This window comes from Dendrobates tinctorius, unplaced genomic scaffold (assembly GCF_039654945.1).
Source record: "Dendrobates tinctorius isolate UK_male_01 unplaced genomic scaffold, ASM3965494v1 ptg000251l, whole genome shotgun sequence".
In the NCBI taxonomy this organism is placed as follows: domain Eukaryota; kingdom Metazoa; phylum Chordata; class Amphibia; order Anura; family Dendrobatidae; genus Dendrobates; species Dendrobates tinctorius.
The window spans coordinates 4,332,013-4,357,921 of NW_027361918.1; the positions used below are offsets into that span (position 1 = coordinate 4,332,013).

General features: G+C 51.1%; 1 protein-coding gene across 4 annotated transcripts in view; it reads left to right on the forward strand.

The window, feature by feature from the left end:
- The window catches only part of KHK (ketohexokinase), a 64,107-nt gene that overhangs the window by 24,361 nt on the left and 13,837 nt on the right, over window positions 1-25,909 (forward strand). For 2 of the 4 annotated variants that reach the window (XM_073557757.1, XM_073557756.1), the window contains 2 exons: window positions 21,996-22,130; window positions 23,132-23,266. In XM_073557757.1, the coding sequence (XP_073413858.1) occupies window positions 21,996-22,130; window positions 23,132-23,266 (270 nt within the window). The remainder of the gene's footprint in view (window positions 1-21,995; window positions 22,131-23,131; window positions 23,267-25,909) is intronic. The other 2 variants (XM_073557759.1, XM_073557758.1) reach the window with 2 other exon arrangements.

Genomic DNA, 25,909 nt, shown 5'->3' on the forward strand with positions numbered 1-25,909 from the left:
CTGGGCATCGACCTCTGTCCCCCTATCATTCTGGATATCAGCCTCTATCCCCCTGTCTCTCTCCCCTCGGCTCACGGCTCTCCCCTCTGCTCTCGGCTCTGCTCTCCCCTTGGCTCTCCCCTCTGCTCTTGACTCTCCCCTGGACTCTCGACTCTCCTCTCGGCTCTCCCCTCTGCTCTCGGCTCTCCCCTCTGCTCTCGGCTCTCCCCTCTGCTCTCGGCTCTCCCCTCTGCTCTCGGCTCTCTCCTCTCGCCTCTGCTCTCGGCTCTCCCTTCTTCTCGGCTCTCCCTTCTTCTCGGCTCTCCCTTCTTCTCGGCTCTCCCTTCTTCTCGGCTCTCCCTTCTTCTCGGGTCTCCTCTCGGCTCTCCCCTCTGCTCTCGGCTCTCCCCTCTCCCCTCTGCTCTCCCCTCTGTTCTCCCCTCTGCTCTCCCCTCTGTTCTCCCCTCTGCTCTCGGCTCTCCCCTCTGCTCTCGGCTCTCCCCTCTGCTCTCGGCTCTCCCCTCTGCTCTCGGCTCTCCCCTCTGCTCTCGGCTCTCCCTTCTGCTCTCGGCTCTCCCTTTTTCTCGGCTCTCCCTTCTTCTCGGCTCTCCCTTCTTCTCGGCTCTCCCTTCTTCTCATAGAATAGAATCGTAGAGTTGGAAGGGACCTCCTGGGCCATCTGGTCCAACCCCCTGCTCAAAGCAGGATTCGCTAAATCATCCCAGTCAGATGTCTGTCCAGCCTCTGTTTGAAGACTTCCATTGAAGGAGAACTCACCACTTCTCGTGGCAGCCTGTTCCACTCATTGATCACTCTAACTGTCAAAAAGTTTTTTCTAATATCTAATCTGTGTCTCTTCCCATTCAGTTTCATCCCATTGCTTCTAGTCTTTCCTTGTGCAAATGAGAATAAAGTTGATCCTTCTACAATGTGACAGCCCTTTAGATATTTGTAGACAGCTATTAAGTCTCCTCTCAGTCTTCTCTTTTGCAAACTAAACATTCCCAAATCCTGCAACCTTTCCTCATAAGACAGGGTTTGCAGACCGGTCACCATTCTGGTCGCTCTTTTCTGAACTTGCTCCAGTTTGTTGATGTCTTTTTTAAAATGTGGTGCCCAAAACTGGACACAATATTCCAGATGAGGTCTGACCAAAGAGGAGTAGAGGGAAATAATGACTTCACGTGATCTAGACTGTATGCTTCTGTTAATACATCCTAGAATTGCATTTGCCTTTTTTGCTGCTGCATCACACTGTTGACTCATATTCAGTCTGTGATCTATTAGTATACCCAAGTCTTTTTCACATGTGCTGTCACTTAGCCCTATTCCTCCCATTCTATATATGCTTTTTTCATTTTTATTGCCCAGATGTAGTACTTTGCATTTCTCCCTGTTAAAAACCATTCTGTTAGTTGCTGCCCACTTCTCCAGTTTATTTAAATCTTTTTGAATCCTCTCTCTCTCTTCTCTAGTATTAGCTATCCCTCCTAGCTTTGTGTCATCAGCAAATTTAATCAGTTTACCCTCAATTCCTTCATCTAAATCGTTGATAAAGATGTTGAACAATACAGGGCCCAGGACAGAGCCCTGTGGTACCCCACTTGAGACATTCTTCCAACTGGATGTGCAGCCATTTACGACCACTCTTTGGGTCCGATCACTAAGCCAGTTATGAATCCACCTAACAGTTGCCTTGTCCATTCCATACTTAGTCATTTTTTCAATAAGGATTGTATGAGAGACTTTGTCAAATGCTTTGCTGAAGTCAAGATATACTATATCTACAGCATTTCCTTGATCCACCCAATCAGTGATACCGTCATAGAAGGAAATTAAGTTAGTCTGACATGACTTATTAGTTAGAAACCCATGCTGACTCTGTTTAATCACTTCATTCTTATCCAGGTATTGACATACATGTTGTTTAATAATTTGTTCAAAGATCTTTCCTGGTATAGAAGTCAGACTCACCGGCCTATAGTTGCCTGGGTCCACCTTCTTCCCCTTTTTGAAGATAGGAACAACATTTGCTCTTCTCCAGTCTTCTGGCACTTCTCCTGTTCTCCAAGAATTTTCAAAGATTATGGAGAGGGGTTCAAAAATTTCTTCTGCTATCTCCTTCAGTACTCTGGGGTGTAATTCATCTGGACCTGGAGACTTGAATTCATTTAGGTTAGCTAAGTGTTTCCTCACTATCTTTCTGTTTATAGATATCCTGGATTCTTCTATTCCCTTAATAGGACAGTGAATAACAGTTGATGTTGCATTTCCTTTCTGAGAGAAAACAGATGCAAAATAGGAATTTAAAAGTTCAGCCTTCTCAACATCCTGTCTTACCATTTCATCATTTTCATCCTGTAAAAATCCTATAGCATCTTTGACTTTTCTTTTACTTTTGACATATCCCCAAAATCCTTTATTATTGCTTTTGACATCTCTTGCAAGCCTCAGTTCATTTTCAGCTTTAGATAATCTGATTTGTGCCCTGCAGGTTCTGCAGACAGCATTATATTCTTCTTTAGATATGCCTCCCTCTTTCCATTTTATAAACATTTTTTTCTTCCTTTTTAGCATGTGCTTAAGTTCTGTGTTCATCCATCCTGGTTTCCTTAAATGCTTCCTATTCTTCCCTCTTTTCGGAATTGTTAACAACTGTGCTTTGAGAATTTCATTTTTCAAGATTTCCCATCCTTCCTGGACATTTTTGTCTTTAAGGATATCCAGCCATTGGATCCCTCCAATTCTCTTTCTAAATCCCTTAAAATCTGCCTTTCTGAAATCTAACCTTGACGTCTGAGTCTTCACAGGTCTTCCACCTCTAGTAATCCAAAATTCTAAAATAGCATGGTCGCTACCTCCTAGGGTCCCAGCCACTTTTACCTCCTCAACCATTTCCTCCCTGTTTATAAGGATTAGATCCAAGGTAGCAGTTCCCCTTGTTTTCTCCCTTACCTTTTGGAAGATAAAGTTGTCAGCAAGAGAGGATAAGAATTTCCTTGACCTGTTAGTTTTGCCTGAGAGAGATTCCCAACAAATGTCTGGATAGTTGAAATCTCCCATGACAACTATGTCATATTTTTTGGAGAACTTGGCCATCTGATGCATAAAGAGTTCATCTATATCTTCGGCTTGCACAGGCGGCCTGTAGTAAATGCCTACAATGGTGTCCTTTCCATTGTTCTGTCCTTGTATTCTTACCCAAACAGTTTCCACAGAACTCCCAGTCTCTGAAGCTTCAATCTCTGTGCAGATATACGCGTTTCGAACATACAATGCGACACCCCCTCCTCGTTTATCAAGTCTGTTTCTTGCAAATAAGTTGTATCCTTCTAGTCTTGTATTCCAATCATGTGTATTGTCCCACCAAGTTTCAGTGATTCCAATTACATCATATTTCTGTTCCTGTGTTAGTAGTTCCAATTCTCCTTGTTTGTTGCCCATGCTTTGTGCATTAGTATAGAAACATTTTAGTTTGTGATTGGTTTCTCTTTCTCCAATATTTTTATTAATTAGATTCTTTCGTCTTTGTTCTTCCTTTCCACTTCTAATAGCAGAGTTCTCAATAGCATTTGTCAGGTGTATGGCTTTTTCTGGTCTTTTGCTTCCCTTCCCATGTTGTTCTAGTTTAAAGCTCTCCTTACAAGTGTAGCAAGGCGACTTCCAAATACATGCTTTCCAGTCTTCGTAAGGTGCACCCCATCTCTAGCAAGTAGTCCATCGTATAAGTAGTTCACTCCGTGATCCAGAAATCCAAATCGTTGCTGACGGCACCATCGACGTAGCCAGTTGTTCACCTGCAGAATCTTATTCCACCTCCTTGTTCCATGGCCATCCACTGGGAGGATGGAAGAGAAGACCACCTGCGCTCCCAGTTCTTTCACTTTCTTGCCTAAGTCTTCAAAGTCTCTGCAGATGATTTCCAGGTCGTTTCTTGCGGTGTCATTTGTCCCCACATGTAGTAGCAGGAATGGGTAGTCATCTGTAGGTCTGAAGAGTCCTGATATCCTGTCAGACACATCTTTAATTTTTGCACCTGGAAGACAGCACATTTCTCTTGTAGTTATATCCGGTCTGCAGATAGCGGCCTCTGTTCCTCTCAGCAGGGAATCCCCCATGACCACCACTCTCCGTTTCTTCTTCACAACATTTTTCTTTCTCCATCCAGGAGGACTCTGAGGGCGTACAAGGTTGCTGTTTGTTGGCAAAGTCTTATCCTGATGTATTTCTTCATCGTTTTCCTGCGTGAGAGCCTGGTACTGGTTCCTGAGCAGTATGGGTGCTGACTGCCTCCTGATCCTCCTGCTTCTCTGGGTCACATGTCTCCATTCCTCTGTTTCTTCAGGTGCACTTCGAATTTCTTCTCTTTCTGTAACATGAAGAGATAATTGTGCTCTGTCCAAGAACTCTTCACCTTCCTTAATGATCTTCAACGTAGCTAACCTCTCTTCGAGATTTTGCAACTTTTCCTCCAACAGGGACACAAGCTTGCATTTGTGGCATGTGAAGTTTGGCTTTTCCACTGGTAAATCTGTGAACATGTAGCAAGAAATGCAGCTCACCAAATGGCTCCTGGCCTCTTCCATCTTGAGATTTCTTAAAAACGATGAAAGATGAGCCAAATTTCGCGCGCCGATAGTCGCGCGGTTTTTCCAATTTCCTCTTTTCAGCTGCAACGGCCAAAACCCAGTGATCGTTGAGCTCGCGGAGACTCTTCACTTATCCCAGAAGGCACTGGGAATATGCAAATGATCTCCTCAAGACTCTTCCCCTGGTTTTCCGATTTCCTCTTTTCAGCTGCAACGGCCAAAACCCAGTGATCGTTGAGCTCGCGGAGACACTTCACTTATCCCAGAAGGCACTGGGAATATGCAAATGATCTCCTCAAGACTCTTCCCCTGGTTTTCCGATTTCCTCTTTTCAGCTGCAACGGCCAAAACCCAGTGATCGTTGAGCTCGCGGAGACTCTTCACTTATCCCAGAAGGCACTGGGAATATGCAAATGATCTCCTCAAGACTCTTCCCCTGGTTTTCCGATTTCCTCTTTTCAGCTGCAACGGCCAAAACCCAGTGATCGTTGAGCTCGCGGAGACTCTTCACTTATCCCAGAAGGCACTGGGAATATGCAAATGATCTCCTCAAGACTCTTCCCCTGGTTTCTCGGGTCTCCTCTCTGCTCTCAAGACTCTTCCCCTGGTTTCTCGGGTCTCCTCTCTGCTCTCGGCTCTCCCCTCTGCTCTCGGCTCTCTCCTCGGCTCTCCCTTCTTCTCGGCTCTCCCTTCTTCTCGGGTCTCCCTTCTTCTCGGGTCTCCCTTCTTCTCGGGTCTCCCTTCTTCTCGGGTCTCCTTTCTTCTTGGGTCTCCCTTCTTCTCGGGTCTCCCCTCTTCTCGGGTCTCCTCTCGGCTCTCCCCTCTGCTTTCGGCTCTCCCCTCTCCTCTTGACTCTGCTCTCGGCTCTCCCCTCTGCTCTCGGCTCTCCCCTCTGCTCTCGGCTCTCCCCTCTGCTCTCGGCTCTCCCCTCTGCTCTCGGCTCTCCGCTCTCCCCTCGGCCCTCCCCTCGGCTCTCCCCTCTGCTCTCGGCTCTCCCCTCTGCTCTCGGCTCTCCCCTCTGCTCTCGGCTTTCCCCTCTGCTCTCGGCTCTCCCCTCTGCTCTCGGCTTTCCCCTCTGCTCTCGGCTCTCCCCTCTGCTCTCGGCTCTCCCCTCTGCTCTCGGCTCTCTCCTCTCGCCTCGGCTCTCCCTTCTTCTCGGCTCTCCCTTCTTCTCGGCTCTCCCTTCTTCTCGGGTCTCCCTTCTTCTCGGGTCTCCCCTCTTCTCGGGTCTCCTCTCGGCTCTCCCCTCTGCTCTCGGCTCTCCCCTCTCCCCTCTCCTCTTGACTCTGCTCTCGGCTCTCCCCTCTGCTCTCGGCTCTCCCCTCTGCTCTCGGCTCTCCCCTCTGCTCTCGGCTCTCCCCTCGGCTCTCCCCTCGGCTCTCCCCTCGGCTCTCCCCTCGGCCCTCCCCTCGGCTCTCCCCTCTGCTCTCGGCTCTCCCCTCTGCTCTCGGCTCTCCCCTCTGCTCTCGGCTCTCCCCTCTGCTCTCGGCTCTCCCTTCTTCTCGGGTCTCCCCTCTTCTCGGGTCTCCTCTCGGCTCTCCCCTCTGCTCTCGGCTCTCCCCTCTCCTCTCGCTTCTGCTCTCGGCTCTCCCCCCTGCTCTCGGCTCTCCCCCCTACTCTCAGCTCTCCCCTCTGCTCTCGGCTCTCCCCTCTGCTCTCGGCTCTCCCCTCTGCTCTCGGCTCTCCCCTCTGCTCTCGGCTCTCCCCTCTCCTCTTGCCTCTGCTCTCCCCTCTCCTCTTGCCTCTGCTCTCGGCTCTCCCCTCTGCTCTCGGCTCTCCCCTCTGCTCTCGGCTCTCCCCTCTGCTCTCGGTTCTCCCCTCTGCTCTCGGTTCTCCCCTCTGCTCTCGGCTCTCCCCTCTCCTCTTGCCTCTGCTCTCCCCTCTCCTCTTGCCTCTGCTCTCCCCTCTCCTCTTGCCTCTGCTCTCCCCTCTCCTCTTGCCTCTGCTCTCGGCTCTCCCCTCTGCTCTCGGCTCTCCCCTCTGCTTTCGGCTCTCCCCTCTGCTCTCCCCTCTGCTCTCCCCTCTGCTCTCGGCTCTCCCCTCTGCTCTCGGCTCTCCCCTCTGCTCTCGGCTCTCCCCTCTGCTCTCGGCTCTCCCCTCTGCTCTCGGCTCTCCCCTCTCGCCTCTTCTCTCGGGTCTCCCTTCTTCTCGGGTCTCCCTTCTTCTCGGGTCTCCCTTCTTCTCGGGTCTCCCTTCTTCTCGGGTCTCCCTTCTTCTTCTCGGGTCTCCCTTCTTCTCGGGTCTCCCCTCTTCTCGGGTCTCCTCTCGGCTCTCCCCTCTGCTCTCGGCTCTCCCCTCTCCTCTTGACTCTGCTCTCGGCTCTCCCCTCTGCTCTCCCCTCTGCTCTCGGCTCTCCCCTCTACTCTCGGCTCTCCCCTCTGCTCTCGGCTCTCCCCTCTGCTCTCGGCTCTCCCCTCTGCTCTCGGCTCTCCTCTTGACTCTCCCCTCTGCTCTCGGCTCTCCCCTCTCGCCTCTGCTCTCGGGTCTCCCTTCTTCTCGGGTCTCCCTTCTTCTCGGGTCTCCCTTCTTCTCGGGTCTCCCTTCTTCTCGGGTCTCCCTTCTTCTTCTCGGGTCTCCCTTCTTCTCGGGTCTCCCCTCTTCTCGGGTCTCCTCTCGGCTCTCCCCTCTGCTCTCGGCTCTCCCCTCTCCTCTTGACTCTGCTCTCGGCTCTCCCCTCTGCTCTCGGCTCTCCCCTCTGCTCTCGGCTCTCCCCTCTGCTCTCGGCTCTCCCCTCTGCTCTCGGCTCTCCCCTCTCCTCTCGGCTCTCCCCTTTGCTCTCGGCTCTCCCCTCTGCTCTCGGCTCTCCCCTCTCCTCTCGGCTCTCCCCTTTGCTCTCGGCTCTCCCCTCTGCTCTCGGCTCTCCCCTCTGCTCTCGGCTCTCCCCTCTGCTCTCGGCTCTCCCCTCTGCTCTCCCCTCTGCTCTCGGCTCTCCCCTCGGGTCTCTCTTCTTCTCGGGTCTCCCTTCTTCTCGGCTCTCCCTTCTTCTCGGCTCTCCCTTCTTCTCGGCTCTCCCTTCTTCTCGGCTCTCCCTTCTTCTCGGCTCTCCCCTCTTCTCGGGTCTCCTCTCGGCTCTCCCCTCTGCTCTCGGCTCTCCCCTCTGCTCTCGGCTCTCCCCTCTGCTCTCGGCTCTGCTCTCGGCTCTCCCTTCTTCTCGGCTCTCCCTTCTTCTCGGCTCTCCCTTCTTCTCGGCTCTCCCTTCTTCTCGGGTCTCCCCTCTTCTCGGGTCTCGCCTCTGCTCTCGGCTCTCCCCTCTGCTCTTGCCTCTGCTCTCGGCTCTCCCCTCTGCTCTCGGCTCTCCCCTCTGCTCTCGGCTCTCCCCCCTGCTCTCGGCTCTCCCCCCTGCTCTCGGCTCTCCCCCCTGCTCTCGGCTCTCTCCTCGGCTCTACTCTCGGCTCTCCCCCCTGCTCTCGGCTCTCCCCCCTGCTCTCGGCTCTCCCCCCTGCTCTCGGCTCTCTCCTCGGCTCTACTCTCCGCTCTCCCCCCTGCTCTCGGCTCTCCCCTCTGCTCTCGGCTCTCCCCCCTGCTCTCGGCTCTCTCCTCGGCTCTACTCTCCGCTCTCCCCCCTGCTCTCGGCTCTCCCCTCTGCTCTCGGCTCTCCCCCCTGCTCTCGGCTCTCCCCCCTGCTCTCGGCTCTCCCCCCTGCTCTCGGCTCTCCCCCCTGCTCTCGGCTCTCTCCTCGGCTCTACTCTCCGCTCTCCCCTCTGTTCTCGGCTCTCCCCCCTGCTCTCGGCTCTCCCCTCTGCTCTCGGCTCTCCCCTCTGCTCTCGGCTCTCCCCTCTGCTCTCGGCTCTGCTCTCGGCTCTCCCTTCTTCTCGGCTCTCCCTTCTTCTCGGCTCTCCCTTCTTCTCGGCTCTCCCTTCTTCTCGGCTCTCCCTTCTTCTCGGGTCTCCCCTCTTCTCGGGTCTCCCCTCTTCTCGGCTCTCCCCTCTGCTCTCGGCTCTCCCCTCGCGTCTCTCTTCTTCTCGGGTCTCCCTTCTTCTCGGCTCTCCCTTCTTCTCGGCTCTCCCTTCTTCTCGGCTCTCCCTTCTTCTCGGCTCTCCCTTCTTCTCGGCTCTCCCTTCTTCTCGGCTCTCCCTTCTTCTCGGCTCTCCTCTCGGCTCTCCCCTCTGCTCTCGGCTCTCCCCTCTGCTCTCGGCTCTGCTCTCGGCTCTCCCTTCTTCTCGGCTCTCCCTTCTTCTCGGCTCTCCCTTCTTCTCGGCTCTCCCTTCTTCTCGGGTCTCCCCTCTTCTCGGGTCTCCCCTCTGCTCTTGCCTCTGCTCTCGGCTCTCCCCTCTGCTCTTGCCTCTGCTCTCGGCTCTCCCCCCTGCTCTCGGCTCTCCCCCCTGCTCTCGGCTCTCCCCCCTGCTCTCGGCTCTCTCCTCGGCTCTACTCTCCGCTCTCCCCTCTGCTCTCGGCTCTCCTCTCGGCTCAAGGCTCTTCCTCAGTTTTGTGCTTATTTTTACAAGTCTTCATGACCTATAGCGGCCTCCACCAGACTTTATGGAGACAGTAGGTTTTTTCTGGCTGCGCTAAAGCCTTCATCTCTGAGGCTGCAGTCACTGGTCCGTGTCTTGTGTCTGGCCCCGACTGCTGCAGCACATCTTCCTGTGACCTGTTGAGTGTGGCGGGCGTGCACCTGGCCAATCTACGCCATTGTGGCACAATCCTCACCACTGGATTTTCATATGGACGCCTTCTGCTCCTCGATCTGCGGGTGAGCGGGTGCGTCCTTCCAGGCATGAACATCAGCTTGGAGGATGGGCAGGAGGAAGGATGAATATGGAGGAAGAGCCAAAGTTTATCGTGGGTTGAGTCAGTAAACAGGCGGGGCTAATATAAGAGGTGTGGTCAGAGTCCGGGCGTGGGGGCTTCCTAAACGTTAACTCTTTACTGTCCTTTGATATCCACAATAAGCCCGTCATTTCCCTACCTATAATGGAGTCCACTCAGCGGTCACACACAGCGTCCCTGACCCGGATGCCATCACAGTGTCCCGGACATTTTGACTTTTCAGACTTTTGTGGTCACAGAAACCAAATATGTTCTTGATGATTGATATGTAGATTTTTTTTTTTTGTTATGAAGGAGAATGGGGAGAGAGATGAAGTCTCCCTGTGCCTCACCATCTAGAGGCCACAGTTACGAGCCGTGGCATCTAACGGGTAACACGACAGTTACAGGCGGTGTCGGGTGTACAGCACAGCCAGCATTACAATGTAAGGAGAAGGATCAGCCTGAGCTGCTCCCTATACCAGCATTTGGGAGTAGGTCAGATCCTTGAGCTTGTGCTGTGTCAGGCTCTGCACAGGACGGCACCGGGTATCCGCTATACCAGCTCGTGATCCCTAGTGTCAGGCTCTGCACAGGACGGCACCGGGTATCCGCTATACCAGATCGTGATCCCTAGTGTCAGGCCCCGCACAGGACAGCAACGGGTATCCGCTATACCAGCTCGTGATCCCTAGTGTCAGGCCCCGCACAGGATGGCATTGGGTATCCGCTATATCAGATCGTGATCCCTAGTGTCAGGCTCTGCACAGGACGGCACCGGGTATCCGCTATACCAGCTCGTGATCCCTAGTGTCAGGCTCCGCACAGGATGGCACCGGCTATCTGCTATACCAGATCGTGATCCCTAGTGTCAGTCTCTGCACAGGATGGCATTGGGTATCCGCTATATCAGATCGTGATCCCTAGTGTCAGGCCCTGCACAGGATGGCATTGGGTATCCGCTATATCAGATCGTGATCCCTAGTGTCAGGCCCCGCACAGGACGGCACCGGGTATCCGCTATACCAGCTCGTGATCCCTAGTGTCAGGCTCTGCACAGGATGGCACCGGGTATCCGCTATACCAGATCGTGATCCCTAGTGTCAGGCCCCGCACAGAACAGCAACGGGTATCTGCTATACCAGATCGTGATCCCTAGTGTCAGGCTCTGCACAGGATGGCACCGGGTATCCGCTATACCAGCTCGTGATCCCTAGTGTCAGGCCCCGCACAGGATGGCATTGGGTATCCGCTATATCAGATCGTGATCCCTAGTGTCAGGCTCTGCACAGGACGGCACCGGGTATCCGCTATACCAGCTCGTGATCCCTAGTGTCAGGCTCCGCACAGGATGGCACCGGCTATCTGCTATACCAGATCGTGATCCCTAGTGTCAGTCTCTGCACAGGATGGCATTGGGTATCCGCTATATCAGATCGTGATCCCTAGTGTCAGGCCCTGCACGGGACAGCACCGGGTATCCGCTATACGAGACTGAGCTGCCTAGTGTCAGGCTCTGCACAGGATGGCATTGGGTATCCGCTATACCAGATCGTGATCCCTAGTGTCAGGCTCTGCACAGGACGGCACCGGGTATCCGCTATACCAGATCGTGATCCCTAGTGTCAGGCTCTGCACAGGACGGCACCGGGTATCCGCTATACCAGCTCGTGATCCCTAGTGTCAGGCTCCGCACAGGATGGCACCGGCTATCTGCTATACCAGATCGTGATCCCTAGTGTCAGTCTCTGCACAGGATGGCATTGGGTATCCGCTATATCAGATCGTGATCCCTAGTGTCAGGCCCTGCACGGGACAGCACCGGGTATCCGCTATACGAGACTGAGCTGCCTAGTGTCAGGCTCCGCACAGGATGGCATTGGGTATCCGCTATACCAAATCGTGATCCCTAGTGTCAGGCTCTGCACAGGATGGCATTGGGTATCCGCTATACCAGATCGTGATCCCTAGTGTCAGGCTCTGCACAGGACGGCACCGGGTATCCGCTATACCAGATCGTGATCCCTAGTGTCAGGCTCTGCACAGGACGGCACCGGGTATCCGCTATACCAGCTCGTGATCCCTAGTGTCAGGCCCCGCACAGGATGGCACCGGGTATCCGCTATACCAGCTCGTGATCCCTAGTGTCAGGCTCTGCACAGGACGGCACCGGGTATCCGCTATACCAGATCGTGATCCCTAGTGTCAGGCCCCGCACAGGATGGCATTGGGTATCCGCTATACCAGATCGTGATCCCTAGTGTCAGGCTCTGCACAGGATGGCACCGGGTATCCGCTATACCAGATCGTGATCCCTAGTGTCAGGCCCCGCACAGAACAGCAACGGGTATCTGCTATACCAGCTCGTGATCCCTAGTGTCAGGCTCTGCACAGGATGGCACCGGGTATCCGCTATACCAGCTCGTGATCCCTAGTGTCAGGCCCCGCACAGGACAGCAACGGGTATCCGCTATACCAGCTCGTGATCCCTAGTGTCAGGCCCCGCACAGGATGGCATTGGGTATCCGCTATATCAGATCGTGATCCCTAGTGTCAGGCTCTGCACAGGACGGCACCGGGTATCCGCTATACCAGCTCGTGATCCCTAGTGTCAGGCTCCGCACAGGATGGCACCGGCTATCTGCTATACCAGATCGTGATCCCTAGTGTCAGTCTCTGCACAGGATGGCATTGGGTATCCGCTATATCAGATCGTGATCCCTAGTGTCAGGCCCTGCACGGGACAGCACCGGGTATCCGCTATACGAGACTGAGCTGCCTAGTGTCAGGCTCCGCACAGGATGGCATTGGGTATCCGCTATACCAAATCGTGATCCCTAGTGTCAGGCTCTGCACAGGATGGCATTGGGTATCCGCTATACCAGATCGTGATCCCTAGTGTCAGGCTCTGCACAGGACGGCACCGGGTATCCGCTATACCAGATCGTGATCCCTAGTGTCAGGCTCTGCACAGGACGGCACCGGGTATCCGCTATACCAGCTCGTGATCCCTAGTGTCAGGCCCCGCACAGGATGGCACCGGGTATCCGCTATACCAGCTCGTGATCCCTAGTGTCAGGCTCTGCACAGGACGGCACCGGGTATCCGCTATACCAGATCGTGATCCCTAGTGTCAGGCCCCGCACAGGATGGCATTGGGTATCCGCTATACCAGATCGTGATCCCTAGTGTCAGGCCCTGCACGGGACAGCAACGGGTATCCGCTATACGAGACTGAGCTGCCTAGTGTCCGTCTCCGCACAGGATGGCACCGGCTATCTGCTATACCAGATCGTGATCCCTAGTGTCAGGCTCCGCACAGGATGGCACCGGCTATCTGCTATACCAGATCGTGATCCCTAGTGTCAGGCCCCGCACAGGATGGCATTGGGTATCCACTATATCAGATCGTGATCCCTAGTGTCAGGCTCCGCACAGGATGGCACCAGGTATCCGCTATACCAGATCGTGATCCCTAGTGTCAGGCTCCGCACAGGATGGCACCGGCTATCTGCTATACCAGATCGTGATCCCTAGTGTCAGGCTCCGCACAGGATGGCACCGGCTATCTGCTATACCAGATCGTGATCCCTAGTGTCAGGCCCCGCACAGGATGGCATTGGGTATCCGCTATACCAGATCGTGATCCCTAGTGTCAGGCCCTGCACGGGACAGCACCGGGTATCCGCTATACGAGACTGAGCTGCCTAGTGTCAGGCTCCGCACAGGATGGCATTGGGTATCCACTATACCAGATCTTGTTCCGTAGTGTCCGTCTCCGCACAGGATGGCACCGGCTATCTGCTATACCAGATCGTGATCCCTAGTGTCAGGCTCCGCACAGGATGGCATTGGGTATCCACTATACCAGATCTTGTTCCGTAGTGTCCGTCTCCGCACAGGATGGCACCGGCTATCTGCTATACCAGATCGTGATCCCTAGTGTCAGGCTCCGCACAGGATGGCATTGGGTATCCGCTATACCAGATCGTGATCCCTAGTGTCAGGCCCCGCACAGGATGGCATTGGGTATCCACTATACCAGATCTTGTTCCGTAGTGTCCGTCTCCGCACAGGACGGCACCGGGTATCTGCTATACCAGATCGTGATCCCTAGTGTCAGGCCCCGCACAGGATGGCATTGGGTATCCACTATACCAGATCTTGTTCCGTAGTGTCCGTCTCCGCACAGGATGGCACCGGCTATCCGCTATACCAGCTCGTGATCCCTAGTGTCAGGCTCCGCACAGGACGGCACCGGCTATCTGCTATACCAGATCGTGATCCCTAGTGTCAAGCCCCGCACAGGATGGTATTGGGTATCCGCTATATCAGATCGTGATCCCTAGTGTCAGGCTCTGCACAGGACGGCACCGGGTATCCGCTATATCAGATCGTGATCCCTAGTGTCAGGCTCCGCACAGGATGGCACCGGGTATCCGCTATATCAGATCGTGATCCCTAGTGTCAAGCCCCGCACAGGATGGTATTGGGTATCCGCTATACCAGATTGTGCTCCCTAGTGTCAGGCTTTGCACAGGACATCACCGGGTACCCACTATACCAGATCATCCTCCCTATTGTCAGGCTCCGCACAGGACGGCACCGGGTATCCGCTATACCAGATTGTCCTCCCTAGTGTCAAGCCCCGCACAGGCTGGTATTGGGTATCCGCTATATCAGATTGTGCTTCCTAGTCCCAAGACGACACTGTGTATCTGCTATACCAGACCAAGCTGCCTAGTGTCAGGCTCCACACAGGATAGCATTGGGTATCCGCTATACCAGATCTTGCTCCCTAGTGTCAGTCTCCGCACAGGACGGACCGGGTGTTGATGGGGTACAGGGTGTAATACACTATAACGACACAGGTGGCAGTCTCCTCTATCCTCTTCCCTGGCCGTGATGGAGTGTAGGGTGTAATACACTATAAATAGTGTGGTAGATCGGTTCGCTCAGGGGTATACGGAGGTAGAAAACAGGAGCACTGTCTCTTTAAATCTTCTGTTTTATTATGTTGGTCTTTGCCACTATATGAAGGGAAATGTAAAGCACAGACCTTCAGACAAAACAGGAAAACAACAAAAGAAAACAAAATGCTGTAACGCAGTCCATACATTTGCGGGGAGCTGCCTGCTCTTCAGTCTTTCCTCCTCAGGTAACAAGCCACTGGAGATCCTCTCTCCAGCCCTGCTGAAAACAAGACTGCCTCTGGACTCCAGCTATTTAAGCCACAGACCACTCCCTTGGTTGGAGATGAGGTGGACATCCTCCCACCTGCTCTGTGGATGTCCACATAAACGCCAACCCATTATAACAAATTATCTTAACCCCTCCAGCACTTAGTGTGCTGGAGGAAAAACTCTGGGTTTTATATCACTGATCTTGCGCCTTTAAAGAGATTTGTCAATGGTGCAGCAATCATGGTGAACCTTGTGATAAACCGCCGGTAATAACCCACAGTTCCAAGAACTGCCCTCACTTGCTTCTTGGAAAGCGATTGTGGCCACTTCTGAATCACCTCAATCTTGTTTATCTGAGGCTTGATTTCATCCCTCCCGATGACATAGGCTAGGTATTTGGCCCCTTCCTTCCCTATGGCACATTTTTGGGGGTTTACAGGGAACCCTGCATTTCTCAATGCATCCAGGATAGCCTGTACCTTTGGAAGATATCTACCCCAGTCAGGGCTTAAGACCACAATGTCATCTATGTAAGCTGCGGCTTACTTCTTATGTGGAGCCAGGATCCGATCCATAGCCCTTTGTAAGGTTGCCGAGTCCCCCTGCAGTCCAAATGGTATTCTAGTGTATTGGAAACACCCGTCAGGCGTGGAGACGGGCGTATTCTCCTTGGCAGTCTGGGACATGGTAATCTGCCAGTAGCTTTGAGTTCGTCCATGCGGGACATAGGATACGCATCACATTTGGAGACCTCATTCAGCCTGCGGTAGTCATTACAAAACCGCCACTCACTGTCAGGATTCGGCACGAAGACGATGGGCCTCGACCATCCACTTTTTGATTCCTATAACATTCTCTTCCCCTAATTTGATATTGCCTCCCAACGTGCTTCGGGAAATCTATAGGGCCTGAATTTCACACTTACATGCGGTTCTGTCAACATGTCATGCTCGACCACCTGCATATGCCATGGCAACTCGGACAACAGGTCACGGTTTCGCTGCAACAGCTCTCGACACTGTTGCCTCTGGGACGGCGTTAGAGTCTCTGTAATGGTGACATCGTCCACTGTGGCTTTGGGACTGGCTCTCAGGCAAGGGGTTTACAGAGATTCGCGATCTCGCCATGGCTTGAGCAAGTTCAGATGATATATCTGGTGTGGCTTTCTTCGAACCCGGCTGGTGTACTTTGTAATTCACCTCAACCAGTTTTTCCTCCACTTCGTATGGGCCTTGCCACTTGGCTAGGAACTTGCTCTCCACCGTGGGGATAAGCACTAGCACACGGTCCCTGGGCTGGAACTGCCTTAGCCTCGCTGATAGGTTATATACCCTTGCCTGTGCTTGGCGAAGATGCTCCTTCACAATAGGCATTACGTGCCCCATCCTCTCCTGCAAAAGGGTGACATGCTCAATGACGCTCCGGCGTCACCTTGGTATGCCATATTTCCTTGGTGATGTCCAGTAGCCCTCATGGATGTCGATCATACAGGGGCTTGAACGGCGAGAAGCCAGTGTATGCTTGAGGAACTTCTGTGACTGAGAAGAGCAGAAAAGGAAGCAGATAGTCTGTCTTGACAGTCCTTCTCAATGACTTTCTTGAGCATGGCTTTTAAGATCTTATTGAATCACTCTACTAGGCCATCTCTCTCCAGATGGTAGATTGAGGTTTGCAGCTGGGCAGTCTGAAGGACGTTAAATAACTTCCTCATCACCTTGCTCATCAAAGGGGTTCCCTGGTCTGTCAAGATTTCCTTCGGCAGGCCCGTCCTAGCAAAAATGTGGACAAGTTCCCGGCAATACTCTTGAGCGAACAGTTCCTTAGTGGTACCACTTCAGGGTACCGGGTTGCATAGTCCATGACCACTAGGATGTATTGATGCCCTCGTGCAGACGTAACTAGAGAACCCACTAGGTCCATGGCAATTGGGACCTCTATTATAGGTAATGGGACTAGGTACTTCAGAAGTGAGTAGAGGGAGCGGTTATCTGGCAGGTGGGGCAGGACCTACAATTTAGTATCTCCTGTTAACATCCTGACCAATAGAACCTCTGCTTTATTCTCTCCTGAATTTTCTCTACCCCCAGATGTTCCTCCAAAGCATATAAATGAGCCACATCTAAAACCCTCTGTTGGCAGGGTCCTGAAATCAACAAATGCTCCACACTCCCCTCAGTGTGGTCACCTGATACGTAACTCGCCATTGACTGCAAAGTGTGGGAACTTGGTGTCAGCCCCCAGCTCTTGAGCACCCCCATCTATCACAAACACATTTTCGAATGCCCCTTTTATGGTAAGATCCCGCATTTGAGCAGTCCCAAATTTTTCCTCAAGAACCTTGGCCTCACTGGCCACGGTCTTGTCTTATCGTCTTCCGGGCATATGTGTCGTCATCTGGACTTATGAAATGGTCTTCTGGTCTCCCACAAACCGCCTCGGCAAGCAGCTCATTTTGCTGCTGCTGCTGCTGTTTGAACTAGTCCTGTTGGTATTGCTGCTGTTGTTCCATCGGGAGAACAAGAAGCTTACATGGCTCCTTATCTGCCAGCTGTTGCTGCTGCGCGTTCACCAGATGCTTGAGCAGGTCCTCCATTTTGCCCGACATGGTACACTGGCTTGTGGATGTCACACGTTTTGGCTGGGAACGCCGCTTCCCGCACTTCTAACACCACCTGTGCTAGATAGGTTCACTCAGCGGTATACGGAGTTAGAAAAGAGGAACATGGGCTCTTTAAATCTTCTGTTGGTTTATTATATAGCGGCAAAAACCAACATGAAGGGAAAAGTAAAGCACAGCCCTTCAGGAAAAACAGGAACACAACAATAAAAGCAAAATGCCATAACTTAGTCAATACTTTTGCAGGCAGCTGCTTGCTCTGGAGCAACACAGGTTCAGTCTTTCCTCCTCAGGTCACAAACCACTGGAGATCCTGTCTCCAGCCCTGCTGAACCAAGACTGCCTCTGAAGTCCAGCTAATTAGTGTGCTGGAGGAAAAAAATCTGGGTTTTATATCACTGACTCCATCAAGCGTAGTGAAACATATCTCCCCTCCAGCACTTGACATCTCCGCTGTCCTCCTCTTGGTCCGTGATTATTTCTCCAGGCAATGTTCAGGTTCTGAGATACATCACATCTAGCTGTGTGGGACTGATGAATGGGCTCCTATTATTCTCCATCCTGATCAAGAACTTTAGTATTTATCGTCCTCCTCCTGTCCTGTCTTCAGCTGTTTCTCCAACCCTTCTATTGCTTTACACCTATGACTTTCACTCCAATTCCTTGTTGTGTTCAATTTTGCATTTAGTCAGAAATTATTCTAGAATGCCCACACTACTCTGCTGTCTTGTTCACAACCTCTCTGTTCCAGAACCTTTCTTCTTGTATCCAGTTCATAACTTCTCCTTTCTAGTTCTTCCCAGTACTTTTCAGTTCTTCATTCCTGTCCATTCCACCTCTCCACTCATGTCCAATTCAATTCCTCTTCATATTTATTGATTCCAGATTCTCTCCAATCCTATCCACTCCAAGATCTCTTCAATCTGGTCCAGCACAGAACTTCTCCACTCCTGTACATTCCAAGACCACTTGATTCCTGTTTAGTGCACATCCTCTCTACTAATTTCCACTCCAGAACTATTCCACTTCCATTCTGTTCAGAACTTCTCCGCTCCGGTCCAAATCCTTTACCCTCCTGTGCAGCTAGATCTTTCCTACTCTTGTCAAGTTTAGAATCTCTCCAATCCTTACCTCTCCAATTTGCTACTCGGCAGTTCAGAACCTCTTCACCAATGTTCAGATCAGAACCTCCCCATTCGTGTCTAGAATATTAATTAATTCTTCATTTCTGTCTAGTATAGAACATCTCAGTTCTGTACAAATCTTCCACTTCTGTCTGGTCAAGGACGTGTTTGCTCTTATCCAGTGCCCAAATTCTTTATTCCTGTCCAGTTGTAACCAATCCTGAAATTCTCCACTCCTGCCCAATCCTGAAATTCTCCACTCCTGCCCAATCCTGAAATTCTCCACTCCTGCCCAATCCTGAAATTCTCCACTCCTGCCCAATCCTGAAATTCTCCACTCCTGCCCAATCCAGAAATTCTCCACTCCTGCCCAATCCAGAAATTCTCCACTCCTGCCCAATCCAGAAATTCTCCACTCCTGCCCAATCCAGAAATTCTCCACTCCTGCCCAATCCAGAAATTCTCCACTCCTGCCCAGTCCAGAAATTCTCCTTTCCCGCCCAGTCCAGAAATTCTCCTTTCCCGCCCAATCCAGAAATTCTCCTTTCCCGCCCAATCCAGAAATTCCCCACTCCTGTCCAGTTTTTGAACTTGTCCACTCATGTCTAGTTCAGTATGTCTTCATTCTTGTTCTGTTCTAAACCTCACTACAGTGCACATCATAACCTCTCTACTGACATTCAGGCCAGAATCTCTGCATACCTGTGCATTCCAGAACCTCTCCATTCTTGTCCTGTTCTGAACTTCACTACTGATCATCCCTGTAGATACTCTACACATCTATTCAGCCCAGAAGGTCTCCATTCCTGTACAGACCAGAAATTCTAAATTCCAGCTATGTCCAGCATCTCTCCACTTCTTTCCTGTTCAGATAGTTTCCATTCCTGTCTAGTTCACAATCTCATCACTCCAATCTAGCTCTTAATTCTTGTATTTGTTTGTAATGCCTTCTCATGTACAGCACCATGGAATTAATGGCGCTATATAAATAATAATAATAATAATATTCTTGACTAGTTCTGATCCTCTCCTGTCCAGTTTTGGACATGTATCTTTTCTTTTCATGGTCCAATGAAGACACTTTCCACGTTTTGATTGTGACCTCGTTAACACTCTGGCTATATATTCATTTTCAATTTCTACTTTTCCATTAAGAACTTCTGTTTGCTTTTTCACCATGAAATCTAGAACATCGCCTATACTCCCAGTGTAGTAATACAGTCTGAAACGAGCACTTTTATTCCAGCCGTATTGTATTATATAATACAGAACGTGTACACTTTTATTACACCCATATAGTATTATAGTTGCGTGAAAAAGTGTTCGCCCCCTTCCTGATTTCTTATTCTTTTGCATGTTTGTCCCACATAAATGTTTCAGATCACCAAAGAAATGTAAATATTAGACAAAGGTAACAACACAAGTAATCACAAGATGCAGTTTATAAATGAAGGTCTTTATTATTAAGTGAAAAAGAAATCCAAACCTACAGGGCCCTGTGTGAAAAAGTGATAGCCCCTCCCCTTCCTCTTAAAACATAAAGTAACTGTGGTTTATCACATCGTTGGGAAGCTGGGTTCACATTCTCTAGCCACACCCAGGACTGATTACTTGCACACCTGTTCTCAATCAAGAAATCACTTAAATAGGGCCTGCCTGACAAAGTGAAGTAGACCAAAAGATCCCCAAAAGCTAGAGATCATGCTGCGATTCAAACAAATTCTGAAACAAATGAGAAACAAATTACTTGATCTATCAATCTGGAAAGGTTATAAAGCTATTTCTAAACCTTTGGGACTCCAGCGAACCACAGTGAGAGCCAATATCCACAATGGCGAAAACATGGAACAGTGGAGAACCTTCCTAGGAGTGGCCGGCTAGCCAAAATACCCCAAGAGCGCAGTGATGACTCATAAAAGAGGTCACAAAAGACCCCACAACAACATCCAAAGAACTGCAGGCCTCACTAGCCTCAGTTAAGCAAGCCACTGGTCCTATATCAACCCATATAGAACAAGGAAGAGATCCCACGAATAGAAAATGCAATAAAAACAATAATTTTATTAAAGAATATTTAAAAACAGGAAAAAATGTAATGGGGACGCCAGACAATATATCCAGAGGGCCAACAGTGGCTACAGCTCAGAGTAAAGTAATATCACAAAAGTATCAATTAGATAGCGACTCATGATCAGTAAACATCTTAATGATAAGTGTATGTGAAAAAATGCAGACTGAGCCCTTCAAAACAATGGAAATAAAGGAAGACCCCCACAGGATGCGCAATAACTGGGCAACACACTGGTCAAACAACTCAATCGGGCCACAATAAGAACAAAAAACCTATCAAAATGCAAATCAAAATATAATAGTCTTGGTTATGGTGAACCAGGAGTTAACCGTGTGGGCTATAATTGGCCTAAACCAGATAGACTATATGGTCAATGCGGTATTGCTTATGACATAAATATCAATTAACACCATGTAGAGGAGTGATATACCTGTGGAGAAGGTGCTTCTGGCATTCCCTCACCCCGACGCGTGTTTCTCCGCCAGCTTCTTATGGGGCGTGTTAAGGTCAGTGTTCATGACTCCATCATAAGAAAGAGACTGGACAAAAATGACCTGGATGGCAGCGTTCCAAGATGAAAACCAATGCTGAGCAATAAGAACATAAAGACTTGTGTCAGTTTTCCCAGAAAACATCTTGATGATCCGCAAGACTTTTAGGAGAATGCTCTGTGGACTGATGGGACAAAAGTTGAAGATTTTGAAAGTTGTATGTCCCATTACATTTGGTGTAGAAGTAACACGGCATTTCAGAAAAGGAACATCATACCAACAGTAAAATATGGTGGTGGGAGTGTGATGGTCTGGGGCTGTTTTGTTGCTTCAGGACCTGGAAAACTTGCTGTGGTAAATGAAACCATGAATTCCGCTGTCTACCAAAAAATCTTGAAGGAGAATGTCTGGCCATATATTTGTGACCTCAAGCTGAAGCACACTTGGGTTATGCAGCAGGACAATGATCCAAAACTCACCAGCACGTCCACCTATGAATGGCCTAAGAAAAGCAAAATGAAGACTTTGGAGAGGCCTAGTCAAAGTCCTGAAGTTTATCCAATTGAAATGCTGTAGCATCACCTTAAGAAAGTCGGTTCATGCTCGGAAACCTCCAATGGGGCTGAATTACAATTCTGCAAAGATGAGTGGCCAAAATTCCTCCAGAACAATGTAAAAGACTCATTGCCAGTTATCGCAAACACTTGATTGCAGTTGTTGCGGCTAAGGGCGACCGGTTATTAGGTTTAGAGGGCAATCACTTTTTCACACAGGGCCCTGTAGGTTTGGATTTCTTTTTCCCTTAATAATAAAATCCTTCATTTATAGACTGGATTTTATGATTACTTGTGTTGTTTTTGTGTAATATTTACATTTGTTTGGTGATCGGAAACCTTTAAGTGTGACCAACTTGCAAAACAATAGGAAATCAGGAAGGGGGTGAACACTTCTTCACACCACTGTTTATAATCCAGAACGTCGACACTGTTCTTCCACCTGCACAGTATTATATAACCTCTGCCGCGCACATTCTCTTTTGGTTTCCATGTGGGGCTGTAATAAATCCACCAGACTGTAATTCCTGAGACACAGATGATGGCAATAATAATTCTGCCCCGTGTTCTATGTGATCCTGATGTTTCTTCTCTGTCATTAATTGCCCCCGCTCTGTGCCTCTGCCCCTCCCGCACAGTTTTACAGTGGACAGTCTGACAAGTTACGGCATAGATGTCGGACATGTTGTTTCTCATCCTGGTTCATCCTTCCCGGCTTCCATAGTCATCAGCAACATTACCAATGGGAGTCGCACCATCCTTCACATGAACAGGTTTGTGTCGCAATGGTTGGTTTGATCATGTGCACGTGGGGCCCAGGGCAGCGTGGGGCGCAGGGCAGCGTGGGGCGCAGAGCAGCGTGGGGCCCAGGGCAGCGTGGGGCGCAGGGCAGCGTGGGGCGCAGAGCAGCGTGGGGCGCAGGGCAGCGTGGGGCTCAGAGCAGCGTGGGGCGCAGGGCAGCGTGGGGCGCAGGGCAGCGTGGGGTGCCATGTGTTGTGATGATCTGCTGGGGATGGGGCTCTAATCTGGTGTGTGGTGGCCCAGTGATTACAGAACTGTGATTTGTGCAGGGTGCGGTCAGTGTCCTCTGCACATCAAAAATGGTGTATTATAGAACTGCAGAACATGTCAGACTCTCCTCTGTGCTCTCACCACAGCACCACATCTCTGTCCTCACCACATCGCCACATCTCTGTCCTCAGCACATCGCCACATTTCTGTCCTCAGCACATCACCACATCTCTGTCCTCGGCACAGCGCCACATCTCTGTCCTCGGCACAGCGCCACATCTCTGTCCTCGGCACAGCGCCACATCTCTGTCCTCGGCACAGCGCCGCATCTCTGTCCTCGGCACAGCGCCGCATCTCTGTCCTCGGCACAGCGCCGCATCTCTGTCCTCGGCACAGCGCCGCATCTCTGTCCTCGGCACAGCGCCGCATCTCTGTCCTCGGCACAGCGCCGCATCTCTGTCCTCGGCACAGCGCCGCATCTCTGTCCTCGGCACAGCGCCGCATCTCTGTCCTCGGCACAGCGCCGCATCTCTGTCCTCGGCACAGCGCCGCATCTCTGTCCTCGGCACAGCGCCGCATCTCTGTCCTCGGCACAGCGCCGCATCTCTGTCCTCGGCACAGGGCCGCATTTCTGTCCTCGGCACAGCGCCGCATCTCTGCTCTCGGCACAGCGCCGCATCTCTGCTCTCGGCACAGCACCACATCTCTGTCCTCGGCACAGCGCCGCATCTCTGTCTAATCTTCTTCCCCTGCTGCTCCGTAGCTTCATCATGTCAGATTTCTCCAGGAGGAGCATTGAGGCCTCGCGTGTGAGCTGGCAGACCCGGGGCGACACTCCTTGCGCTTGTTGCCTGGTAAACATCAACAATGGCACTCGGACCGTCACACTGTATGACACGTAAGGAACAGAGGCGCTATACTGACCCCCGAAATCACAGTGGGATAGAACCTCTCTGCTGCATAACCCCTATGTGTTATCGGTTAATCTACGAGTAATTGTCACAGACAACAGGTGAAGCTCAAGGAGATTTATAGGCCGCAATGAGCAGACCGTTTCTGAACTTAATAAGTTAGCTGGAACGATAAAGGGCAAATTGTGATCTTGTGGGGGGTTCCCAGTATGCTAAAGGTCTTGTAGAGTGTGCCCGGTATACGACAAGTCTTCTGGGGTGTTCCCTGTATATGGCGGGTCTTGTGGGGTGTTCCCTGTATATGGTGGGTCTTGTGGGGTGTTCCCAGTATACTAAAGGTCTTGTGGGGTGTTCACTGTTATACGGCGGGTCTTGTGGGTTGTTCCCTGTATACGGTGGGTCTTGTGGGATGTTCTCTGTATACTGTGGGTCTTGTGGGATGCTTCCAGTATATGGCAGGTCTTGTGGTGTGTTCCCTGTATAGGGCAGGTCTTGTGGTGTGTTCCCTATATAGGGTGGGTCTTGTGGGATGTTCCCTGTATAGGGTGGGTCTTGTGGGGTGTTTCCAGTATACTAAAGGTCTTGTGGGGTGTTCTCAGTATACTAAAGGTCTTGTGGGGTGTTCTCAGTATACTAAAGGTCTTGTGGGGTGTTCACTGTTATGCTAAAGGTCTTGTGGAGTGTTCACTGTTATATGGCGGGTCTTGTGGGTTGTTCCCTGTATACTGTGGGTCTTGTGGGGTGTTCCCTGTATATGGTGTGTCTTGTGGGGTGTTCTCTGTATACTGCGGGTCTTGTGGGATGCTTCCAGTATATGGCAGGTCTTGTGGGGTGTTCCCAGTAAACAAAAGGTCTTGTAGGGTGTTCCCTATTTTCAGTGGGTCTTGTGGGGTGTCTCCGGTATACTGCAGGTCTTGTGGAGTGTTCCCTGTATAGGGCAGGTCTTGTGGGGTGTTCCCTGTATAGGGAAGGTTTGGTGGGGTGTTCCCAGGAAATGAAAGGTATTGTGGGGTGTTCCCTGTATACAGTGGGTCTTGTGGGATGTATCCAGTATACTGCGGGTCTTGTGGGGTGTTCCCAGTATAAGTCGAGTCTTATGGGATGTGCCCGGTATATGGCAGGTCTTGTGGGGTGTTCCCTGTATACAGTGGGTCTTGTTGGGTGTCTCCGGTATACCGCAGGTCTTGTGGGGTGTTCCCAGTAAACGAAAGGTGTTTTGGGATGTTCCCTGTATACAGTGGGTCATTTGGGGTGTCCCCAGTAGACGGCGGGTCTTATGGGATGTGCCCGGTATACGGCGGGTCTTGTGGGGTGTTCCCGGTAAATGAAAGGTGTTGTGGGGTGTTCCCTGTATACAGTGGGTATTTTGGGGTTTTCCCGGTATACGAAAGGTTTTGATGTGTGTTCCCAGTGTACGGCATGTCTAGTGGGATGTTACCTGTATACTAAACGTCTTGTGAGATGTTCCCTGGTATATGGCGGGTCTCGTAGAGTGTGTCCGGTTTACGGCGGGTCTTGTGAGATGTTCTCGGTATTCGGCAGGTCTCATGGGGTGTGCTCAGTATATGGTGGGTCTTGTGGGGGCTTCCTGGTATACGATGGGTCTTTTGGAGGCTGTTTCCTCTATGCAGAATTTAGTAACTATGAAAAATGGTTCAAGAAAGTAAAATCAGTGGCCTGGCGAGGGTCGTGTATCAGGGAAGATGACGGCTGAACTGAACCATGGAGCAATGGAAGAAGACGACCTGGTCCAATGAATGACATTTTCCATAAGTGGATTTTCGGGAAAAGACCTGGCACCAGGATGCTCTATGGAAAGATACAATATGGCAGAAGCTACGTGAGTTTACAGATAGGTACCAAGTACAAATAGCGTCGCTCTGGGGAAACCACTTAGATGGTGGCGCTCAAGATACATGGAGTACAGATATCAACACTCTGGATACACGGAGTACAGATGGCAATGCTCTGGATACATGTAGAACAGATGGCGACGCTCTAGATACACATAGAACAGATGGCGACGCTCTAGATACACGTAAAACAGATGGTGACGCTCTAGATACACGTAGAACAGATGGCGACGCTCTGGAAACACGTAGAACAGATGGTGACGCTCTGGATACACAAAATACAGGTATTGACGCTCTGGATACACGTAGAACAGATGGCGACACTATGGATACACGGAGTACAGGTAGCGGCGCTCTGAATACAAGTAGAAGAGAAGGAGATGCTCTAGATACACGGAGTATAGATGGGAACGCTCTGGATACGCGGAGTACAGATGGTGACGCTCTGGATACACGGAGTACAGATGGCGATGCTCTGGATACTCGGAGTACAGATAGAAACACTCTGCATATTCGTAGAACAGATGGCGACGCTCTGGATACAAGTAGAACAGATGGCGACGCTCTGGATACACGGAGTACAGATGGCGATGCTCTGGATACTCGGAGTACAGATAGCGACGCTCTGGATACTCGAACAGATAGCGACGCTTTGGATACTCGTAGAACAGATGGCGACGCTCTGGATACTCGTAGAACAGATGGCGATGCTCTGGATACATGGAGTACAGATGGCGACCCTCTGGATACTCGTAGAACAGATGGCGACGCTTTGGA